Genomic DNA, 24,824 nt, shown 5'->3' on the forward strand with positions numbered 1-24,824 from the left:
CCTGTCCCCTCCCAGTGTGCTTGGGAGGAAACCCCACACTGCTCCCCCAGCACTGGGCTCCACCAAGCTGAGCCCTTGGAGCATGAGGCAGACAGAGCTTCACACAGCCACGGGCATTCCCCATCCACGGGCATCTGCTGTCCATGGGCACCCCCTGTCCACGGGCAGCTTGGCATGTGGCACTAATGAACACCAGTTATCTGTTTCCAGCTCCCAGCACCATCCAGCAAAGGGCAGAGACTTCAGAGCTGCCAGCACAGACATGGACAGGGCACACGGGCAGGAATGAGGAATGCTGTTGGATGTTCTCCCAGACACGGCGTGTTTCCATAATTAACCTTCACGCAGCAAATAGGTCCCATAAGTTTTGGGAACTGTTCCTTTCTATGTCACCAACCAGGAATCTATGTCACCAACCAGAAGTATCACCTCTAGCCCTGAAATGCCTGGTCCAAGGGCAACAGTCCCTGGGGCTGGCACCTGGCAAGGTGGATGGCACTGCGGGGGCACCAGAGCCCTCTGCCACCCAGCTTCAGTCCCAGACTGCTGTGTGGGGCAGATGAACACCAGGGACATCCAGGGGGAAAAACATTTCCAGAGGCATCAAAGAAATTGCTGATGGTGTCTGCGTGGGGGCCAATACCCAAGCACCGGCTGGTACAACCTGGGCAGGAATCCCTCTGGCTGCCACGGGGCAGGGAGACTCATTGTGTTTCTGGATCAGATCTGGATCAGAATCCATGCAGGATGGGTGTGTAGGCCCTCAGCAGCACCACTGCAGCCCCCAGAGCACTCTCCCCACCTTATCTCTGCCCCCCTTGTCCCTTGGCTCAGCTCCAGGGCTGCCTGTAACAGCCCTTATCGGCTGCAGGGATGAGGCAGCTCTGGTTTCCTCTCCTCAAACGAGCCCAACAGCAGCCTTGGGTCTGCTTTACTGTGTTCTGAAAGCTCAGACCAGCCCTTTGCACCCAAAGCCCCAGAGCCTGGTGCTGCCTGCAGGAACGCAGCTCCGAGGAAACCCAGGTGCTGCTGGAGCACCCTGCCCAGCCAAAAAGCAGCTCCTGCCCTCGCAGGTTGGCACCTGGGACAGGAGCTGCATCCCACATGCACAGGGAACACCAGTGCTTCCCCAAACATCACTTGGAGCAACTTAATTTCAGGCTTGCAACCTGTGCTGTTTCTATTAAAGGTGAGAAGAAAGCACTGAAGCAGCTACATCAGCCCCAAACACCTGAGGCTTAGGATGATGGAATGGTTTAGGCTGAGAAAGCCCCCAAAGATCATCAAGTTTAGCACTGCCAAGGCCACCACTAGCCCATGTCCCTTCTTCACACCAACACACCTTGACAGACCGCACAGGGCAGGGTTGAACAGCAGATGCCACACTCAGGGACACAGGGAAGGATCCTTCCAGGAGGGAAGGATCCAGAGGGATGTGGGACACACCATTCGGTGGATGTGGTAGCAGGATGCAGTGGTGAGGCAGAGATGGACCTGGCACTGCCATGATGGCTACGGGAGTGTCCCACGGGATATTCCAGATTCCTGCTCCCACAGGACACCTCCTCCCAGCCCTCGGCTCCGGAGAGCCCAGGAGCAGGAATGCTGCGGCAGCTCAGGGGTTACACGGCCCACCCGAGTGCTGCGGCTGCAGAGCAGATGTCTGGGGGGAACAAGGGATGGAAAGAGAGAGGAACAGAAACAAAGGGCCAGGAGGGTGAGGACCCTGATCTGTCCTTGCCTTCTCCACCTGCGTTTCTGCAGCTGCTCTGACCCCAGAGGAACAACCGAGAGGGCAGGACCGGCCCCCTGTGCCGGGGAGTGCAGCAGCAACAGCCTCCCATGTCCAAGGGAAACCCAGGAGGAGCCTGGCCTTCCATCTCTGAAAAGACAACAGCAAAGCAATCTCATGGCAGAGAGGATCCCTGGCTCCAGCCCACCCCCTGCACCACCCCAAGAAGGTCTCCATCAGCGCCGGCACAGCCGCTGGCCACCTCTGTTGGATCTATCCTTGGGGTGAATTCCTGCCTTGTCTTTGGCACTGGTTCATTATTCCCTTCCTGGCTGGTGTTTGCTGAGCCCAGAAAGAGAAATCCAGAAAAGAGTCCCTGAATAGTTTGGTTTGGAAGGGACCTAGAAATCATCTGGACCCCTGCCACGGGCAGGGGCACCTTCCATAGACCAGGTTGCTTCAAGCCCTGTCCAAACTGGCCTTGGACACTTCCAGGGATGGAACGTCCACAAGGAGCAAGATGGAAACAGCTACTCAGATACTGAAAAAAATAATCCATCTTGCCCATCCTGTATCCCACCCTTTCTAAAATTGCCCTGCTGTTTTCCTGTTGACCATCCCATGGATCTCACACACAAATTGTTTGGACTAGTGGACGCCGTCCCTCCAGGAGCAGACAGTGGTGCCAGAGCTCCAGCACGGATCCCCCACTGCAGGTACTGGCCTAACCTCACCTCCCCGTGAGGAGGGATTGCATCCCACGTTTCTTAACATGGACAACAACAAAAGTCCAGTTTTCACTGTTTGAAGGAGTGTTACACCCAGCACAGACAGCACAACCCCCCACAGCCTATCCTGCCTCCGGCACAGCTGAGGTCAACACCCAGAGTGCTGCATCCCAGCGCTGCTTTCAGCATAGCACTCACACCACAGGCAGCACGAGACCCAACACCAGCCACTACCAAAGGCCAAGGAAGACCAAGGCAAAGGAAAACAACAACAGTTCTGCTAAAGAAACAGAGCCAGTGGTAGCTCTGGTTTTGCAGAGAGCTCTCAGTTCCAGTTGCAGCACCCACAGCAGATGTGCATTTGCATCTCCTGCTGCATCTGCTCTCCTGCATCCCACCCCGAGGAGCAACCCTCAGCTCCTCCTGCTAAACGAAGGCACCAAACACAGTTACTCACTTAATACATGAGGGAATTCCCTCCTCCTGTTATGCATTTATTTAGCACAAACACGTGTGTGTTACCAGAGGAACCCACAGAGCAGCATTCCCTCGTGGTCTTGCTGCAGCTTTTTCCATGCTGTACAGAATCACAAACCCAGCTGAGGAATGTTCAGGCTCTGGTGGCTTTTGTGGGAGCCCTGCAAGCTCCCGGGGACAGGGACCCCAAACCACAGCTGTCACACCTGGCCAGTGGGCACTGCCACAGCCCTGGAGCAGAAATGTGCCTCTACAGGAAGAAATGGGCACTGAATTCCCAGCAGAGGCACGAAGGGTTACTTTGGGGCTCTCTTCTTCCCTTTTTAAAGGTTGCAATACAAAAATAACCCCAAATCAAGTGTTTCCCAGCTCTGTGCAATAACCTGCCTCCTTCCCCTGCCTCCCCCCTTCCCCACTGCAGCGTGACTCCAAAGCCACCTCCCTCCTGCCCGTGGCCACTGGCCACCAGCCTTGGCATTGGTTCATCAACTGGTCCCTGCCATCTGGGGGGAGCCAATGCTCCTCACTGGTAAAATTCAGGGTTTTAACCCCAGGGAGTTGTGGGTGCACAGCCAAGCACAAGGCCCCCCCTCAGCCCACTGCTGGCACAGAGGAGGCTCAGGGACAGAGCTCGTGCAGGGACACCTCCGGGCACTCCTCCAGACAGAGCCACACAGCACGGCATAAACAACAAAAGACCCAAACCCTGAGCTTCACAAAGCAGCCACGGAACATTTCTCAGGTGGACACAGGTCTGTGTGTGCCAAGGCAGGGCTGTCACCTGCCCATGGGGCTCTCCCATCGGGACCCCCTCCTGCTGCACCCAGTGTCCACTGGCACCACTCAGGCATCACTCACCCGACTCCAGGGGGCATTTTCCTCCCCACACCACAGCTCCAAAGCTGTTCCCTTCTTATTCCCTCCTCTCCTCTTTTTAATACTGCCTTTAAGTCAGTGAACTGGTGTCAGCAGGTGATGCCACATCCCACGGCACAGCTGGTACCGGCACCGTCGTGCTCCCGGTCATGCCAGCCGCCATCCCACCACCCTCACTGCCTGGCAGGAGAAGGGGGTCAGGCTCACAGAAAGGCATTTTGGCTTGGGCTCAGGAAAAAAAACAGAGATCAAGAGGAGCTGGCACATGGCACTCACTGTGCTCTCACCGGCTCAGCTGCCTCTGTCAGAAATAAACCCAAATATTACCAAGGCTGTACCTTCCCTGGAGAGCAGAAGGAGGAGGAAAAGCCCCACATGGTGTGACCGAGGCCAGCCCGTGCTCTGTCACTTCCATTGCCCCCTCATCCCTCTCCCACACAGCCACGCACAGGGCTCCCTGCACACCCCCTGCAGCCCCTCTCAGGCACACGCAGGGCAGTAGCTACAGAGCACTTCAAGGGGAAAAAAAGGTAAAGGAAAAGCCGTTTGTCAGGAAAAGATAAAAAACCCCTCAACTTAAAACAACACAACCGACACATCTGAACCCTTCCCTCGCCTGCTGTGAAAAGCCAGAGTGAACCACCCTGCTGCAGAGGAAATGCTGCTTCCAAGAAATCTCTGACAAGAGAAAAGGTCATTTTACAGCCTTTCCCACCTCCCCTGAGAGCGTTTGCTGGCTGGAGCCTCCCAATCCAAACACAGAGCCTGGACACGAGCAGACTCACCATGGCAGGAGCTGTTAATCCCGGCTTTGTTCATTTGAAACCGTGGATCAAATGCAGAAAAAAGTATCAGCATGACCCCCGGTCTCCTTCATCCCCTCCTTGGCCACCCAGCACTGTCCGCGGGTGGTTAGAGACCTTCCCCCAGGCACCCCCGGGAGAGCTGCGACCTTTCCCGCGGTGCCGAGCCCCACGATGTGCCCCCGCTGCCCCGCTCCTCGTCACGAGCAAACAGGACATCCCGGCCGCGCGGGGCTGAGCCGCCCAGGCGGGGGTGGGAGCGGCGGGGAGGGCTCCATCCGGAGCGCCGGGGAGCGCTGAGCCCTCCCAGCTCCGGGACAGCCCCGCGCTCCCGCAGCACGGACACCCGGCGTGTCCTGCCCTGCACGGGGTGCCGGTCCAGCCCGGCGAGCTGCAGCGTTCAATTCCAGCTGGAAAAAAACGAGGGACTGAGAATGAAGCTTCCCGCAGGGCGGCATCGTGCCAGCCCCAGGCGGTGGGAGCGGGGCTGGACGGGAGCGTGGCACTGCCCGGCAGTACTCCAGGAGGGAGGAGAGGGATGGGCACCCCAAAGCCCCCTTTTCCACCCCATCAGACATGGACTACTCAAGCCACTGACTGTGATGTCCAGCTGAGGCTCCTCTCGCCTGCCAGTGCTGCCCAGAAACACAGCTTTCTCTGTGCCAGGGATGAGAAGGCTGGGGAAAGGGAAATCCAAGGCTGATCCATCATAAATTTCCCAGTCCCTCAATGTACCAAAGAGGACTAAAAGCTCAAAAAGATGGTTCAGGGACAACAACAGGGGTGCCTGCAATCCAAGATATCAAGACCTAATTGCCCAATTCCCTACAGCATCTCAGTTTATGCTCAGCCCAGTTTGTTCCACCTGCCCTGGGAATGCTCCTTCCCCATGCAGCAGTGCTTACCTCTCGGGCAGCCCAAAGCAGAGGGGTCAGCAGAGTCCAAGTGAGAAGCTGTGGTTGACACGGGATTAGTCTCCACAATGAAAAGCACATTTCCTGCGACACTTCCCCAGCCGGTGCTGTGGCACATTCCCAGAACGAGCTGTGAGATCCCCTCAGCTGAGCATCATCTTGCCTTGTTTCTGATTCCCAGTGAGAAACATGATAGGTCTCTCATCCCTGTCCAGGGATACGGCATTGGAAAACATCCCGCCCGCCCCCAGCTCCCTTACACCTGGCAGGTCAGACAGAAGAGAGCAGGAAGAGGCAGGACAGGGACCCGAGGGCCACTGTGATGCCTTCTGCCTTCTCCAGACCCAGGGCCCTCCAGACCACACTGTCCCAACAGGCAATGGAAGCTCAGACAACAAGCCCAGTGTCATCACAAAAACGTGGGGGGCAGTGAAACCTGAGGACAAGGGTGGAAGAAACAGCACAGACCTCAGGTTAGGGAGGTCACCGAGCCAAACAGGAGCCCACAACCTGCCTCTCTCTTTTTTCCCTTTCTCCCCACTCGAAGGAGACACTGTTGAGGCTGGATTTGAAGTTCAAGGCTCCCCGTTCTTTATGAGCCAACAGGAGATGCTGGGACAGCGGGACAACAGCCTTTTGGAGAAGTCTTAAAGGATGTCATAGTTTTGCAAAGAGACAAAGGAACATTTCAAAAAAATACAGAAGTCTCCTTGCCAGGAATGTGGGGAATGTCAGAGAATATTACAAAACAGGATACAAAAGCTGGCCTCAAGCAATGTTAGAGACTCATACACTGGCTTGACAGTCAAGATGCTGAATCTCAGTGGAAGACCAACCATGAGGATGGTAGAGGCAGTTTATATGGTCCCATCTGTCTGTCTCCCACCAGTGAATCCAGCACAGCCCGCTCTGTCAGCTGTCCCTGTGACCCTTCCCACAGCCAAGCCCACCCTGCACCAGGACTCAGGTCAAAACAGAGGCCTTCTCATCAAACACGGCATTTCTGAGGAGCTGAGGCGAGCAGAGCCTCACAGGACACAGTGAAGGGCCAGGGAGGACCCGAGGATGCACAAAGGGAACTGGGCTGATCTGTGGCTGAAGGTCATGAATCCCAGGCCTTTGCTGTAAACAATGAGGAAAAGAGATGGTTCAAACGATTTTTCCTCAGTTTGGTTAATTAACCAAGCGCTTCCCAGCCTTCCAAGGGATTTACAGGCACAGGAGCTCCCACCCCCTCACACAGCTATTCCGGCTCATGGGAAGTTATGACGCCGAAGGCATTGGAGCCGGAGCAGTGGCTGCCAACAGCAGGGTCAGGAGCAGAGGAACAGCTCCTGGGGGTCAGGCCAAGGAGAAGCCCAGGGGTCAGGCAGCAGCAGAAAGACCCAATTCCACACACCAACCGCTTGCAATAGAAAACAGAAGCCTCTTACTGGCAGAGCAGTGCCTTTGGCAGGAACAGGCATGTTTGTTCCAGCTTCCCTTCCATGTGAAACCCCCTCTGTAAGGAAAATTTTTGTCACAGCAGGACCCGCTTGGGGTTTTCTTGCCCAGCCCTGACAGCACAACAGCTTTGCTGGAGCTCACAGCCAGACATGGTGAGGACAGAGCAGCTGCTCAGGGGAGACAGATCCCCTCCTGATGGCAGGATGATGCCAGGGCTGGCAAAGGCTCCAGCCCACATCCAGTGCTTTCCAGGGGTGATACAAGGAACACCTTGCCCTAATGACAGTCATTCTGGAATACCCACTGTGATCACACAGGGAGGAACCTCTCCAACCTCCACCTCAGTGGCTGTGCAAGCAGAGAAGCCCCTCTCTTCCCACAGCTTCAGGAGGAAGGAGTGATGTCCCAGAGCTCTTTGGCTAATGGAAATCCAGCCAGGAGGAGCCTCTACAGGGCTTGAAGCCTGTCTGTCCATGTGCCAGTGAGGGACCCTGGCAGGTCCTGCACCTCAGAGGGGCTGCCCACCCCAGAGACACCCAGGGCTGTCTCAGTCTAACACTTGGCACAGCAGTATTTTACACGTGTAAGTGTTGTGTCCTTCAGAACAACACTCTAAAACGCTCATCTCTTCCCAAGTAAGAGTTCCTTCCCAGTCCCACCAGTGTGCAGTGGTTGTCCCACTGGTGTTTCTGAGGAAGCCTTTGCCTCAGCAAAGCTCTCCCTCAGCACTGCAGACTGACGTGTTTGTGGTCAATCAATCAGCTCACACCCTTCTAGAACTCTGCCGTGTCTATTTTTATGAGCCACTAATTTTCGACTCACATGTGTGTTTTTGGAAGGGACCCCAGGCCCAGCACAGCTCAGCAACCTCAGCACCTTCGGGGATGAGCAGCTCCTGCCCCCCAGCCCCCACGGCCGCTCACTGACCAGCCCCACCTGAGGCAGCCCACACTTGTGCCCAAATCCCCCGAGTCCCAGGGCCGGACACATGCTGCACAGCTGCTCACCCGCTGCCCACCTGAGTGAGCCACAGCCACGGGCACGGGGCCGGGAACCAACCCTGCCCTGCCCAGCACGTGACGGGTGACACTGGCCCGTGACGGCCGCGCACAAGGACTCGCTGCTCTCCCCGCCGGCTGCTCACCCAGCGTGTCATTCCCACCTGCCCGCAGGACTGCGGAGCGTCACGAGGTGCCTCTGGGCCAACAGCACTGAGCGGGGCCGGAGGAGCCGATCTTTGCTCTCCCTGGGTCTCCAGAGCATTCCCAGAGAAGGCCGTGGGACACGGCATCTCCTCCCACTGCCACTGCAAAGTGCCTCTGTGCCCATCCCCAGCCCAGATCCCAGCAGAGCTGGAGATGAAGGGGAGCAGTGCTGGAAAAACAGGGAAAGCACTGACAAAGCCATGCAGTGCCCTGATGGGCTGAGAAACCCAGCCAAGAAACAAGAGCCCTCAGTAATCCATGGAACACAGCCTCACACAACGCTCAAGCACATCCCTCCGTGCTGCCAGAAGCCCTTCACGGCACAGCTCCTGCTCAAGGAGCGGCACGAACCACCTGAGAGCAGGTAAATGCCACGTGAAGCAGCCAGGCAGGTGACTGGTTCTGCCAGCACAGGTGAAGAGCAGCCCAAGGACAGCCAAGATCTCCACAGGCACTGGCAGTAAGGAGAGACTGGGATCTCTGAGGATTTGGGTCCCATCCCAAGCCAGCACCGGGCACTTGGGAGGACCTGGCCCTGTTAAGACAGATGTTCTTAACACACCACGTTTCCTCTTCTCCATGAAGACCACAGATAAAATATCAGTGAACCTTATCAAACACTAATCATTGAAACTCCTGATCTCGTTATCCCCTGCCTTCTCTAACAGCTGTGGCCATGGAACAGAGATATGGGGAGGACCTGGGGGACCTCAGCCCACCCCTCAAACTGAGAAGAGTCATCCCAAAGTAGAAGAGGAGCAGGGGCCAAGGTGGGGCTGTCTCAGTGCAGCAAAGGGCTTGCACGGATTTGTGTCTCTGAGAAGGGCAGGAAGGAAAAACGTCAACCCACGGAGCTCAGCCAGGGCCCGGCGCCGCTTCCGGTCGCGCTTCTGCACAACTGCATTGAGCCGACAGCTGCAGCTCCCCAGCCTGCAACAGCATTCACAGAAACAAAAAATTAATTAAAAAACAATCCGTGCTGCTCAAGCAGGTGGGAAAGCCGTGGAGAGCAGGAGAGGAGAGGCAGCAGCACAGTGTGGCTGCAGCAGCAGGAGGACAATGGTGCCAAGGCTCTGGGGACAGCGTGACCCCCAGCATGGCTTCTTCCATCACAGGGAGAGGTTTGGGCACACCCAGCTCCTCTCACAGGCAGAGGAAGGTGATCCACCCAAAACTCAGCAGGTCCCAGCCTGCTCTTGCTGCGCCTTTCTGTGCCCAGGATGCTCCAGCCACCCACAGCCGGCTGGAGCAGCTGCCACTGCTCAGGGCCAGGCTGACAGCACCCATGTACCCAGGGAGGAGTGTGAAGCACAAGCTCTGGCTCACCAGCATGCTCTGACTGTCCTCTTTGTTACCACTTCAATCCCACACCACATTCCTGCCACCACCACAGGGATCATAGAATCATGGAATCACAGAATGGTTTGAGTTGAAAGGGACCTTAAAGCTCATCTCATTCTACCCCCTGCCATGGGCAGGGACACCTTCCACTAGCCCAGGTTGTTCCAATCCCTGTCCAACCTGGCCTTGGACACTTCCAGGGATGGAGCAGCCACAGCTTCTCTGGGCAACCTGTGCCAGGGCCTCACTGCCCTCACAGGGAGAAATTCTTCCCAATGCCTCAGCAACACCTGAGGGTCATCTCCAAACCCTCTCTCTGCATTTGAACATTAAAAAAAATAAAATTAAAAATTAAAATTGTGCTGGTTCTTTTGTGCTGGACACAGTTCACCACACCAACCAGCACCACCTCATTCTATCCACTCCCTGTTCCCCACCTGCTGCCACCCAGACAGCAGCCATCAGACCAGAGCTACCTTTGTCCTGGCCCAGCACGTGACAATCCCTGTTTGCAGGTGATGTTTGCAGGAGCAGTGCTGGCAGCAGTGCCATGGTGTCACTGCTCTGTGCTGCGTCCCAGCTCCGGGTCAGCAGCAGGACTCTGGTCACAGCCTCATGCTCTGAATCCCTTTTTAAACACCTGGGATCCCAGGGGTGAGTGTCATCAAGGTGTGCATTTGGAGTACACACCTGGGTGACTACGAATAGAAATGGCATCACCTGGTTCCCCCCAGACAGAACCTTGTGGGAAGAGCGGACACAGACTGGAAAACCTGAGCATCCATGGCTGGAGCAGCCAGAGCAGAGCCCACACCCTGCTCAGTGCCTCTGAGCAAGGCAGCCCCAGGGAGCCTCCCTGGCCCTTTCAGAGGCTGTGTACAGAACACCAGTGCTCCCAGTGCAGCTATTCCGTGGCTGGGAACCCCACTCCCCGGGCTGCCAGAGCGAAGCGACACCCCAGCACTGCCGGGGCTGGGAGCCAAGGTGGAACAATGGGAACCATTTACAGGGCAGGAAGCTGCATCTGCTGGATGAAACGCTATCTTCAAACAAGACGTGTTTGGATAACTCCAGTTTCATAACTCGCCTCTTCCGATGTTAGGAAATCACGGTAATAAAAAGAAAACAAAATGGAGGAGAAGAAACCTGGCACGGGGAACAAGGGGGGAACAGCTCAAGCCCCAACACTGCCTGGGGCTGCAGCCCCTGCACCAGGATCAAGGTCTGATCAAATATCCACGGGAGTTAAATGTGCACCACAGACAGCGGGGGCACAGTGAACTTTGATGATCTGCTACATTACCACATTTGTTTGACTGTTTGTCTTTCCAAGGGACATCAAAGCCATCCTGGGGGAGGAAAAAGAATCAGACTGAGCAGTAGGATATGGGGTCCAGCAGCCCTTACATTCATCACCTTAAAGGTAGTGGAAGGGATGGTCTGAAAGCATCCTGCACACCCTGCAGATGCCAGCTCAGCCCCACCACGGGGCAGCAGTGCCAGGGGCACACACGGGACCCCCCAGCACCCCACTCCTCCTGCTGTGACAGCCAGCCATTCCTGCAGCTCCCACAGCTGCCACCTCCACAATTCGGGACAAGGAGCCAAAAGCTGAGGTCACCCGGCTCGGCCACAGACCCTCCCCAGCACCTACCTCCTCTCCCCACCCTCCCCAGGCCAAATATAAACTTGCTTACAGGAAATGCCTTAAAGAAAAGGCACCTCCCTGCATCCTGAAGAAAATAAACTGTCTCTGGACATGAAGGAAATGGCTTTTAAAAAAAAAATTACACTGCAAAGCAACTTTAACCCCTTCAGTCCCTGCTGCAAATGCAGCCCCCATGTGCCTCAGGGAATTTCAAGGTATCTGGGCTCCAGACTAGTGCCATGAGAGCAGCCTCCTGCCATAGGCAGGTCCTGCAGCATCGCCAGGTCCTGAGCAAAAATGGCACAAAATCCAGAATCCAAACACAAACTCTCCATCTGGCAAGGAAAGCACAGGACCCTCACAAAGGGCTCATAGGTGGGAACCCACACTTGATTCCACAAAAGCACTGGCTCCGTTCCCAGAGCCATGGGGCAGAGCAGGACTCATACAGCTGTTGGCATTGCTGGAGGTCCTGCCCTGCAGCCAGGGGTGCTGGGGGACTGCACCTGAGCTCCCCTCCCCATCCCTTCTTCGAGGGCCCTGGGTGGGGCATCAGTGCCCCCTCCCCTCCGAGGGTTCCTCAGAAGGTGTGCTGGGATCTCCAGCACCTGGAAATGTGGCTCCCCAGCTTCCCAAACAGGGCAGAGAGGGGGTACCCCAGTGATGCAGCCTCCCACAGCCCCCTGCAGCTCCTGCCCTGTGCTGGCCCAGTGCTGCAGCTGCTCCAGCCCAGCAGGGCAACATATGGAGGCTTAAGAAGCACCAACATTGCCCTGACACCAATGGCCCAACACAAGGCACAAGAAAGAAAAAAAGATAAGTCCAGGAAATCCAGGATGGGGAGAGGCAGCTGCCTCAGAACGGTCAAGGACAGCCCAAAGCCAACAGCCCAGTGTGGAGAGGGAAGAGCTCCCCCTCCCTGGTCCCTCCATGGGCACTGGGCACTGCCAGGGATGCTGGAGAGGAACCTCCATGGGCCAGGACAATAAATAAACTCTGTCAGGATCTGGCAGCATCAGAGAAGGTGATTCCATTCTCCCCACACAGAGGAGGATGCTGAGGCAGAGCCTCTCCTGAAGCCAAGGCAGGAGCAAGGCCACGGGCACAGCCAAAGCTCTTCCCATGTCACTGACCCCAACGCCTCTCTAAAAGTCCCCTTAGAAACCAGGCACTCGGGGCTTTCAGCCTCGAGGCACAATGTGGTCTGATCCAATTCAGCTGCTGAACCCCCCCCTCCCAGTGCCTGCTGTGGTTTGGGATTGCTCGGAGCAGGGACGTGTGGAGGTGTGAAGCCAGGCGTGGGAAAGGGAAGCGTGGGGTCAGCTGCCACTTGGCTGGGAAGTGAGTGTCCATGTGGAGCAGCAGCCAGGACTCAGAGTTCAGCAGGAGATCACGCCTGCCTCGAGAAGGGAGGCGATTTCAGCCCTGTCCCTGATTTTTCACGTTGTGTACAGAGGTTCCCAGCACAAGCAGCCCCAGTCCCGGTGGAGCAGAGCCTGCCGAGCTGCAGTTATCCCAGCAAGGGGAAACAAGTGCCTGGGGCAGCTCCAGAGCAGAGGGATGCTTCTGCCATGGCCAAACAGAGAACAGGGCTGTTCCTCTGGCTCTTCAGAGACGAGCTGTACAGGGAAAGCCAGAGGTCGAGGAGGCATTTTGGTACCTACAGCCTCTGGAGATGTCCACAGGGAAGGTACTAAGGGAGAGGAGACCATGCACAGGGCCAACAGATGCTGGCAGTTCCAAGGATGGACATCTCCATCTTCAGCAGCTGAAGTCCTCAACAATATCTGCTGGGCAAACCAGTGGCACTCCCCAGCACTCCCGGTGCCACCCTGTGCCTGGGGAACAGCAGTTAACTCCTCCAAACATTTGGGTTTGTTTTTTAGAAACCCATTATTTTCAGCTGAGGAAGGAGCACTGCTTCCTACATCCTTTCTGCTTTCACGACAGCAGCACCACAGCTCCCAGGACTTCAGCTCAGGAGAAATCAATCACACAGCCACCAGCGTGGTGCTCCTGGTGCATGTCCATGCCCGGGGGGCTCGTGCCAGTGGCTCTCGCCAGGGAACAGCCATCCTGGGATTTGCTCAGGAAGGTGTCCAGGGGCCTTGGGGCCATTCTCTGCCTGGGAAAACAGAGCTGGAACACTGGCTCTGGCTGCCCAGACGTCCTGCTCTTGCCCAATGATACTGAGGAAACGAGGTCAAGTGCTCTCTGTGTCACTGCTCTGGGCACTGTCCCACAGCCTCGTGACACCTCTGCCTGCCACTGCCCATGGCCAGTTCCAGTTTCACCAGGAGCAGCAGAGGGAACCAGCCCCCCAGAACAAACCCCTACCTACAGCCCTGGAACTGCTCCCCCCTCCCTCCCAGCCCAGCCGTCAGCCCAGCAATCACAGCAAAGCCTCCTCTTCACTCCTTTTACTTTCTATTTCTTTTTTCCTTTAAATGCCAGCTTTCTTGTCCTCTCTGCCTGCAGGGCAGGAAATCCCCCGGCTCACCCAGGCTGGGGTGCACTGGGCCCCTCGGGTTCAGCACTGGGACACCCCGGGAGGAGCTGCCAGCTGCTGCTCCCAGTCAAGCAATGGCATGGCCAAGCCTTGGCTGCAGCACCCATGAAATCCAGAAGTTCCCCACACCAGCAGCCAGCTGTCCCAGGACTCATCCAGACGGCCTCAGCAGCCTCGTGCCCCCTGCAGCCCCCCGGGCTGTGACACTGCACACTCCTGCCTGGGTCCACCAAGGCAGGGGCAGAGCTGGCACTGGACCAGGCTGAGCAGGGACCCCCACCCTGCAGCTGCGGGGCTCGGGGGCTCTGTCCCACAAGCTGTGATGCCCAACAGCAGCCTGGCCAGCGGGTTTTGGTAACCCCTTGTCCAATTCCCGACAGACCAGGACGGCTCAGTGGGACCTGTGACATGGACACAGAAGGGACAGCTGAGCCTGGCCATGGAACAGCAAAGGAACTCAAGCTGGACATGGCAGGGGCATGGAACTGGATGGCCCTTAAGGTCCCTTCCAACCCGAAGCAGCCCAGTATTCCATGAGTCTTCGGTGCCATGGGATAGGAATCGGCTGAGCCCCAGGGAAGGTGCCCTGAGCTGTTAAAGCTGCTCCCAGCACTGGCCGTTATTACTCTGCCTGTGACTGGCAGGGGTGACAAGTGCCCTGTGCTGATAAGGGCTGGGCAAACAGCCCCGAGCAGGCCAGTGTGCCTGGGCAATGATTAACCAAGGGGAGGGAAGAGAGTGGACTGGGTAGACGGCCACTGATGGACGTCACAGCACTCAGAGACAGGGACACATGGGGACCCAGCAGCAGTCACATCCCATGGGCTCAGGGCCGGCACTCCAGGGGGAGCACGGGGCACAGAGGGAGGGGCATGGAGCAGGGTAGAGCAAGGCCAGTGCAGGTCCACGCCAGAACGATCCCTCGTACGGAACGTGCAGGTGAGGTACTCAAGGAATCAGACAGCAAACAGACAACAAAACCCCACAAGCCATCGCCCCCAGCACCAGGAAAATAATCTCTTGCTAGAAATGCAGGGACAGACCCTGTTTCTTTAAATCCCCACACCCAGCCCCGCAGCCTGGAAAGGTTCACATCGTTCCCGAGGTGCCTCTCTGAACAGCAGGAACCAAAGGGCCATTGCAGCTCAATCATTAACCGGGAGGGAGACCCCCGGCCTCGCTGGAATGTGCAGCCACTGCCGGTCCCCTCTGGAGCTCAGAGCTCAGCACAAAGGTTCACAGACGCTCCTCAGCCCTGACCACCGGCCCCTGGAGCTCCAGCAGCTTTCCAACACAGCTTTCCTCCATCGCCAAATCCCACCAAACACTCCCATCACACATCCCAGCGGGGCTGGAAGAGCATGTGCATGAAGGGAAGTTGAGAAACAAGAAAACCTGACTTCCTGGCAGAAATTCCCATGCTCACCTCACCTGGGCAGTGCCAGCAGCACCCATGGTTTGGGGGGCTGATACTCCCCGTGGCTCCTGTCACCTTGAAGGCAGGACATGGGCACAGCATGAGATGGAAGGCCTGGCAGGAGAAATGGCATCTCAGCTTTTACAGCCCCCACACTGCTCCTAAAGCCTTTTTTACATGCACAAAATCAGCTCAGCTTTCATCCCTGGGCTCTGGCAATCAATGTCACCAAATCCAGAGGGACTGAGCAACATCTCTACTCTGGAGCTGGGGGAGGGAAGGAGACCCCCATGTTAAGTGATGCTCTGCCGGGCCAGGGAGATGAGCACTGGAACTGGGCAGGGGTCCTGCTGTACCATGGGACCCCCAGCTCCCCACACAGTCAGGGTCACAGTGACCACACCAGAGGCATTCCCTGCCCTGCAGCCCTGCTGCCTGAATTTGGGGATTAAACTCCCAGACACCAAATGCAAAAGCCCACACCAAGAGCAAAGGCAAGTCCCAAACCCCTGTGACAGGTAAACTGTCTCAGGCTCTTCACAGACAGATCAGCTGAAGGAAGAAGATTCAGTTCTCCTCTCTGCTGGGGATGATCTCCCCCACTCCCCAGGAGAGCAAAGCCAGAGAACTGCCTGGCTCCAGCCGCTCCCCCTGGCTCCCCACAGCTGAAGCACAGAGGGGCCAGGCACCCTCAGCACTCCCCACACCCCTTGGTGCCAGCCAGCTTCCCAGATTGTTCCTTTGGCCCAAAGTCACGCAGCAACCTCTGCATGCCCTCGGGGAAAGGGCAACCTTTCCTTCCTGCACTCGACTTCAGTTGACTTTGAGAACCTTCAAATCTTTTTGAAATTAGTACAAAACCAAGGGGAAGTCCTGACGCGCCCTTGGACACAACCACATTTTGTTCTCTTACAAAACTGAACCGCTGGCAGCCTGTCCCCTGCACACACTGGGCTCTGGGCACTGCAGGCGATGCAGACAAGGAATGCTCAAAGGAAGCATGACTGGATTTATGCAGCCAGTCTTTTATCAGAAAAGGATTTCTCAGAGGAAGTGTGACCACATGGCGTGAACGTGAGCTGCTCCTCAGAAGCAGCTTTGATACCTGTGCTGGGGCTTGGTGTTTTGCCACATACGGAAAATGCTGGCAAGCCTTTGGGATAAGGCTGGGAGCTAATCTTTCCCCTGCAAGAATGGAGGGAGGCTGACAGGGTCTGAGCAGGTCTGTGGCCCCTGCTCCTGCTGGCACACGCGTGCGGAGAGCGGCTGCACAGCCACCTCCCCAGCTGGGCTTCGGTTAGAATGCAAACAGAAAAAGGCACAGCCACTGATAAGAGTTCACGTATGCACATGGAAAGAACGTGGATTTCTGCCAATAACTCATGATATGTGCTCCGACACCCCGGGACTGTACAAAGGCCTTTGGTAGAAGAGGCTCTGCTGCCCTCAGCACACAGAGCTGTTCCAGAACACAAACCACAAATCCAAACACACAAAGAGCTGGTGTTTGAGCTCAGCACGATCAAACAGCCCCTGGGGAAGCAGCCTCCTCCAGAGCAGCATTGGGTCACAATGTGACAAGCGACATACACATGGCAAACCCATCTGTCCCTACCAATGACAAAGGGCTCCAAAGGAGCTGATCGGCTGGGAACACGTGCCCATGGCACTGAAAGCCATCACATGGAGCCCAGCCTTCCCCACCACAGCATGAGGGCCTGATCTGGAGTCTTCTGATGTCAGCACAGTTTTTCCAAGAACTCACTGACTCTCTGGATCAGATGGCAAATCTGTGCTTTCCCAGCCACCGGGTTAATCACCACTAATGCCAGGTAGAGGAGGGTGAGGAGGAACCCTGAGAAAACCCAGGCAGCCCAAACCCTTCAACCAGCCCCTCACACCCCTGGCCAGCTCTGCTGGCAGCACATGGGTCAGCACAGCAGAGCGGGAGCTGGACAGGCTGAACACCCGCTCCGACAGCAGCAGCGGGTCCTCATCCCACACACTGCCATGACTCAGCCTGGCAGCGACAGAGGGGGATCCAGTTACAGCTCGAGCATGTCAGGAGACAAGTACCAGCTCTGAGCTTCTCATCATCCCCAGCGGCAGCAACAGCCACCTCGTACAGGCACCACATCCATCCATGCAAGCACACCAGTCCAGACCACCCACATCCCACCTGGAGGCATTCTGGTGCTGCCGGAGGCAGTGGGGCTGAGCAGCACCCTCCAGAGCCACAGGTCAATCACAGAACCATTCAGGCTGGAAAAGCCCTCTGAGACCACCGAGCCCAACAGTTCCCCCAGCACTGCCAAGGCCACCACTGACCATGTCCCAAAGTGCCACATCCACATGGCTGTTAAATCCCTCCAGGGACAGTGACTCCACCACCGCCTTGGGCAGTCTGTGCCAGGGCTGGATAGTCCTTTCCAGGAAGAAATTGTTCCTAATATCCAATTAAACCTCCCTTGGCACAACTTGAAGTCACTGTATCACTGCATCACCTCCCGTCTACTTCCTCTGTTACACATAGAGCTGCAAGTGATTTCGGGAAGGGGCTCTCTCATACGTGTGTGCCAACGTTCCAGGCACAGCACAGCCCTAGACCAGGAACAAAGCCTCCAAGTTTAGCAGATTGCTGGATGCTCTCTATCGAAATCCGCCCCCTCCTCTCCCCTCAAACCCCCGCACACAATCGCAGGTTCCTGATTTACCTTCGGGCTGTGCCTCGTCCAGGGGGACCCGCGGGGAGGAGGATGGGTGCGGGAGGAGGCCGGAGGTGCAGCGGGAGGGTCCCGGTGCCCGCCGCGGGCAGCGGGCGGGCTCGGGCGGTGCCAGCCGAGCTCCGGCTGTTATCGGTGTGAGCGCGGCCGCGGCAGGTGCGGGATCCCCCCTGCCGGGATCCACCCCACCCACTCCCGGGATCCGCCTCCCAATCCCTGGGATCGCCCGCCCCGGGACCGCCCCGCTCCGCTCCCGGAGCTCCGGGGGCTGCGCTCGAACCGAGCGGCGGAGCCGCTTCGGCCACAGCCGGGACAGAGGAGGGACGTGAGACGGTCCAGGGCTGGAACCCCTCTGCTATGGAGACAGGCGGGGAGAGCTGGGGGTGTTCACCTGGAGAAGAGAAGGCTTCACGGAGACTTGAGAGCCCCTTCGAGTCTAAAGGGACTCCAAGAGAGCTGGAGAGGGACTTGGGACAAGGGCCTGGAGTGCTAGGACAAGGGGGAATGGCAGGGTTAGAAGAAAGATTGGGAAGAAATCCTTCCCTGTGAGGGTGGGGAGGCCCTGGCACAGGTTGCCCAGAGAAGCTGTGGCTGCCCCATCCCTGGAAGTGTCCAAGGACAGGTTGGCCAGGGCTTGGAGCAACCTGGGCTAGTGGAAGGTGTCCCTGCCCACGGCAGGAGGTGGATCGAGATGAGCTTTAAGATCCCTTCCAACCCAAACCAGGCTGTGTTTCTGTGACACATGTGAAGTCCAGTCCAACCCCAGACCCGTCCATGTCCCACACTGCCCCAGCCCCTCCACTCAGCCACCCCCCTCCCTCTGCTCCCAGACGGGCAGCAGCAACTGCAGGGCCTGGCCTGGCCCGTGGGCTGGAGCTGGCGGCTGTGACACCAACAGCTGCCACCTCCCCGCTGGGCTCAGCCCCCACAGGGGTCCCTCAGGCTGTTCCCCCCACAAAGAGGAGCCCCAGGACAGTTTCTGGACAGATGCCTGGCTGTCCCCAGCTCTCCTGTCCATCAGACCCCGTGGATGGAACAGCCGGGGTGGGAGCAGCAGCGAGGCACTGAGAGGGGCAGCAGGGCTGCTCTCAAGGTCTCGTGTCCCCAGAAATCCCCCTCACTCTGCAGGGGATTTACCTGCTCCATAGTTACTCCTCCAACAGCACAGGGTGAGGAGGACCCTCTTCATGGCACACACACCTCACAACCTGGCTCTGGACCCCAGACCTATGTCACACCAGAGGGGACCAGCCACATGTGATTTGCAAGAGGGTGAGGAAGAAAAGGGTAGGCAGAGTTTGGAATAGGAGGCTAAGAGGGGAAAAAATGTTTAAAGTGGACTTGAAGGAGGAATTTTGTTGTGAGAAACGGGAGGCAAAAGGGTTGAAGGTCAGGAAGCAGCAGCCTGAGCATAGAGGGAGAGGCAGAGGAGGCAGAGCATGAGATGGAGGCAACAGGACCCTGGGCAGGAGGCCTGAGACAAACACTGGGCACAGACACAGGCAAGGAAAGGTAGGTGGCAATTTGAGGGGGGGGATCATCAGAAAAGCAGGAGAGAGACCAGGTACATTGCAGGGATGCCACAAAACAGCTTTTCCCTTGAAATCACTGCTCGGAGGGATGCCCAAGCTCCCAAAGTGGGAGGATCAAGTTAAAAACCAGGATTTTTTTCCCCACTGTTTTCATAGTCTGAGAAGCTTTTGATGCACATCTCCTTCCTTCCTTCCCAAGCTCCTGACCCTCCTCCCACCAAGCTCCTGCCTGCCTCTACCCCCCCACCCTGTAGCCCCTGGCCGTGGAGGGAAGGTGCTCCAGCACAGGCTGCTCAGTGCAGCCCTTGTTGGCTGCAAAGTCCTCCCACAGCTTTGTGTGTGGGAGCCCCTCGCCAGCCGGAGCCCGGGGGTGGGCAGGGGGATGGCAGGGGGGTGACAGCAGGCAGCCAGTGCCCCCCCAGGGTCAGCCCCAGAGAAGGGAGCAGCTGTTGATCCGGGGGGATCAGTGGAAGTCACTCAGGCAAGGAGCGATGGGCTGTGAGCGCCTGAGGGTCAGGGGAGGGGTCAGGGGAGCTCGGGGTGCCAGGACCCAGCTGAGCCTTGACCCCCACAAGTACCAACCCCCTCAGAGCACAGGTCCCTGGCTCCCGGGGAGGGAACAGAAAGGGACAAAGGGTGAGCAAAGCCTCTGGAAACATGATGGGTGCAGAGCCTCGGGGTACTGAGCGACTCCCAGGCCAGCACCCAGGGGACAGCCAGGATGGACATTTCACCGAGGGGGTCCCAGAACGGTGACAGCCAGTGGAAAAGTGCTGGGCTCAGAGGATTTCAAGCATTTTCCCCTTCATTCCTTGTGTGAAGCAGGAACAGGGAGGGTGTGGGGGCAGAGAGCAGGAAATCTCCCGGGGACGCTGAGCTGGAAAGAGGCAGCAGTGAGGGCGGGGCAGAGCGGCCGGTCCCACCCGGAGCCCACGGGCACTCACACGCGCCGGGTTCCCCCACGCGTGACCCCTTCACGGTCCTTTTGGGTCCCCCCGACCCATCACCCCTCCAGGGCCCTTGCACACCCCCCGACGTGTGACTCTCCCACGTGGTTCTTGTGGGTCCCCCTCACGCGAGATCTCCCACGGTCCCTCTGAGTCCTCCCCAAGGTTGACCCCACCCGTGGCCCTTTTGGGTCCCCCCGCGACCTCCCTGTCCTTGTGCCCCCCCGGCCGCGGAGCAGGACAGGGCGTCCTCTGGTGGCCTCGACACGCAACACCCCTCGCCAAATGAAAAGCCCCTGGAAAAGCCAAACCAAGGAAACGGTGTAAAAAAGGGACAAAAAACTACTCTGAATCCGTGGCAAAAGCACCTTTGTTCAACTGAGCACCCCCGGTGGACTCATCCTGCACTCCCTGCCATGGCCAGTCACTGCTGCTCTTTTCCAACAACCAAAATACACACAGAGAAAAAAAGTTACAGTTTTCTTCCAGGTGTACGAATACAAAAACACTGTACTGGGGTATGTGTGTCACACACAGCTGCTCAGGGACTCCTACTTTGCTAATGCATTATCCACAGCTCCTGTTTTTCCACTCCTGTGGAGGGAGAACAGGAGAAACCTGTGGTATTTTCACACGAAGCAGCTTCACCTGGGTGTCACCCCCTGGCAGAGCTGGGGTGCCCCATTTATTTCTCTGTCTGGCTCCCCAAATGCAGAATACTTGTTGGCTTTTTCCAATTCACAGCCATAGAAGCAGCATCCAGGTGCTGCCACTGCAGCCCTTCCAACCTCTGGGTACCCAGCAAACACCACAAGGAGCCCCAGGCCCACAGGACATCCCTGACACCCCTGCAAGTGGTGAATCTGCAGCACAGAGAACCCAGAAACTGTCTCTGCCCCATCTGCCTGGAGCTTCCAGGGCCCCAGGGATGCTCCAGTGCCAGGCTCAGCACTGAGCCTCACACCAGAGGGAAGTGGGAAAGCCAGCTCCAGCCGAGAGGAGGAGGATGGCTTCAGTATCCTTGTTTAGGAGAAGAAAAAGGCACCCGAAATGGCAGCTGGAGTCGTGTCACCAGCTGCACAAGTACAGCAGGAGGGATCTCACCAGCACCGAATTCCCTGGCTTCCAAGGGAGGAGGGTGAGAGGGAGGAAAAGAGAAGCTCAGAGACACACACAACAGCATCATTCATGAGAGCTGAGTTTCTGCAACAAGGGTCCTGTGTCTGGCCCAGAGCTCCGGGTAATTAAAACAGCAGCCACAGATCTCTGAGAAACAGCAGGAATTTATCCAAGGAATCCGGATTATGTGGCCACTGCTGAAGCAGGGCAGAAAGTCCCCAGCTGCTGGAAGGCAAAACGCTGGCGAGCGATGAGCAACCAGCTCTGTGCCCCAGCTGTTCCTGCCTCACCCACACATGCCAGAGCCTCCTCCTGCCACATTGTGGGGCTGAGGGATTGGCCCTCCCTCCACACAGTCCCACCGAGGGGACAGGGAGGACCCTGGTCCCAGCTGCATGTGGGCTTTGCTGCAGCAGGCAGAGGTGATGGCATCGTGCCTGCACTTGGGGGCACACAGGGAAGATGAGGGGCTCATGGCTGCTCCGAGCAGCTCGGTGGCAAACCGAGCAGTCTGTGGTCCCAGAGATAACGGCGCTGGTTTGCAGCTCTAAGGACAGGATTTTCCAATCTGGTCCGGCCTTGGAAGCATGCACGGGATTTCCAACACAAGTGAAAAGAGGCAGAATGCTGAGCAATCTCTTGAAAATCTTACCAGCACAGTTGTCTTCTGGGAGCGGCCATGGACCCTTCAGAAGACCCCCAGAGGGGATCCACGTGCTCCCTGTTCTCATGTGGATCATGCCAAAACAACCTCCTGCCCTCTGTGTCCCCTGTCTCATGGGGCCAATTGCCCCTGGCTACAACTCACCCCACATACCAGCACTGAGGGAACAATGTCACTGCCACGGGTCCAGCAGAAGGAGCTCTGTGGAAAACTCCACTTCTCCCTTGCCTGCGGCAAACTAACCTGATCTCCTCATCCCTGAGGAAAAACCCCTGTCCACCCAGCATGTTTTGGGCCATTTCTGAAGGGATCATTTATCAGCAGGAGGAAAGAGTCTCCAACATGAGTCTTGGGGCAGGTATGAGATGGAATTTTTCACTAAGCACTGCAGCTGACAGAGCCCAGAGCCACAGTGCTTCCTCTTTCACACAACCCAAAAGAAATGGCTTTCAAGATGTTACCCACACCCTGTTATCACATGCATCTTTACGAGCCACATCAAGCCAAGTTAAGCACTGGAGTTCCAAATGAACAAAACCTCCTTGAGCATTTTCACAGCCTTGACAAGATGACTGATACATGCATCATCAAGACACGATCAAATACAAAATAATGCCCTTTCTTTGATGAAAAGTGGGGGTTTTTTTCACGTGATGGCCTCTTGGGCGGGTGATGTGCTTCACCAGTCGGTCCAGGACAGTTACCCCTTGGCTTTGGGAGTGGGATCACCCACATTCAGACACAGTGGGCAGCCGGGCACGGCTCAGAACAGAACACCACCAAAATCGCTCGGGTTTGGAAGGAAAGCAGAGCCTGAGCCCCTCAGCCGCGTCCCCTGCCCACGCCCTGCCCTCTGCATGCCCCCGCGCTGATCCGCACCGAGCCCACCCTGCACCGGTCCCGCAGCCCCTCCCCTCGCTGAGCAGCAAACGCGACCTCCTCCTCTCTTCGCAGCCCCGAGCCCCGCACTCACCTGCCCGCCCGCGCCGTCCCGCCCCGCACGGAGCCGCGGCCGCGGCGCGGCGGAGCCGCAGCCCCAGGGAGCGCCCGGAGCCCCGGCGGGGCAACGCGGCCCCGACCCCGGCCCGGCCGCCCATCGCTCGGCTCCGGCGGGACGGGCGGGAGCGGCGGCTCCTCCCCCGCCGGGATGCCCGGACGGGACCGGGGCCGCTCGCGGGGAACGCCCGCTCCCCTTCCGCCCGCTCCCCCCGCCCGGAGGAGCCTCCCCGGCCGCGCCTCCGGCCGAGGAAGCCGCTCTCCCCGGGGCCGCTCCCGCCGCCGCGTCCTGCAGCATCCCCGGGACCCCGCTCAGCCCTCGGCCCGGGGTCAGGCGTCACCAGGGGCCGAGGTCAAGGTGATGCTGAGCCACGGGTTTCACCTGCATCCTCCCAAAACTGAGTCACCCCCGCTCCGGCCCCGCACCGCGCCTGGGCGCTCGCTCGCTGCCGCCTCCGCTCCCGGGGGCGGGCGGGTGTTCAAAGCCCTGCGGACACTCCGGGCAGGGCTCAGAGGCTCTTCATTAAGGGGAGAAGGAGTTGACGTGATCAGACTGGCCTGCGAACACCTCTCACCGCTTTTTCCCTATTTGACCTCTCAGGCTTTGAAAACAAACGCCCGTGAGCATCGCACAGCCCCAAGAGGCTCCCACGGCCCCCTGCCTGCTCCTTTACACCACCTTCGCCCCAGAAGGACAGAGGGGCAATTTCGGACGCAGGAAGCATTACCTTCCTGTGCGTGTTTAAGGAGTTTGCACGACAAAGCTCCAACCAAAGCCAAACCATTGCCCAGCTGAACCTTTCTGCCAGTTTTCAGTGTATTCTCTCATTATCATTTCAGAGAAGTGATCACACTTGGAACTTCTCTCTCAGCCCCTTCTATCTCATGCAAACCACCCCAAGGATGCAGCTAGAACTTTACAGTCGATCTCAATCTCTCCTTGCTGACAAAGGAAAAACTTGGCAACACCGTGGGCACCAGGTGGCCACAGGGGCCTTTTCCCAGGTCATTCCCTGCACTTCCCACCTGCCATGCAGCTCACCAACAGAGAAAAACCCTCTCTCTAACCCAGGCTCGTCCTTTCTGGCCTTCAAAGAAGGATCCTGCTGTCCAGAGGGGGGATCTGTATTTTGTTACCTACAGGAAACAGGAAAATTTCCACCCCTGGAATTAAAGCTGCAGAAGGACGGAGCTAAGCTGGGGGAGGGGGCTCTGCCACTTCAGTAGTTGCCAGGGGGTCAGAACTACAGACATTTTATGGGCAGAGGGGCACAAGGATGAAAACTGGCCTCATTTGGGGGTGGGGGGGGGGCTCCAGCTTATGAAAAAGTTTCCCCACGATTTATTGGAAAAGCAAAATGTGGCCAAGTTGGTTTTGATTTTCTTTTAAAGTGTTTTTTGTCATTTCCCATTTTCACTGGTTCCTCAGGAGCCAGGCATGGCAGCATGGGCGCTCCATGGCTGCCTGACCCTTGGGGAGAGAGGTGGGAGAGGGCTGGGAGGGGGGACCAGCATCCTGCATGGTCTAAAGAACATAAAGGTGACACGGGAACAAACAAAATGTGTTTACAATTCCTGTAGCCAAGGTACTAACAGGCATCCTCTGCATACCCATGTCACTGCCCTGCTGGTTCCTCTTAATTACCCGAGGATGGAATTCTGTGCCTGGTTCCGTGGGCTCACATGGGATCCACCATCCCTGCAAACCTCCTGCACCCACGACAAATATCCCAGAGTGACCCTTGGG

The 24,824-nt window shown here is 57.4% G+C and overlaps 1 protein-coding gene across 4 annotated transcripts in view; it reads right to left on the reverse strand.

The window, feature by feature from the left end:
• STARD8 (StAR related lipid transfer domain containing 8) overlaps nt 1–24,824 on the reverse strand; it is a 45,510-nt gene that overhangs the window by 15,413 nt on the left and 5,273 nt on the right. The window contains exon 1 of one of the 4 annotated variants that reach the window (XM_032702094.1): nt 17,811–17,994. The exons of 2 other annotated variants lie outside the window; for them this stretch is intronic. Coding sequence is in view for 1 of the 2 variants with exons in the window: in XM_032702093.1 (XP_032557984.1) it covers nt 4,599–4,671 (73 nt within the window). In the remaining variant the exon portion in view is untranslated. Of the gene's footprint in view, nt 1–4,598; nt 4,785–17,810; nt 17,995–24,824 lie in introns of those variants that run through there. One more of the 4 variants, XM_032702093.1, reaches the window with a different exon arrangement.

This window comes from Chiroxiphia lanceolata, chromosome 14 (assembly GCF_009829145.1).
Source record: "Chiroxiphia lanceolata isolate bChiLan1 chromosome 14, bChiLan1.pri, whole genome shotgun sequence".
NCBI classification, from domain to species: Eukaryota; Metazoa; Chordata; class Aves; order Passeriformes; family Pipridae; genus Chiroxiphia; species Chiroxiphia lanceolata.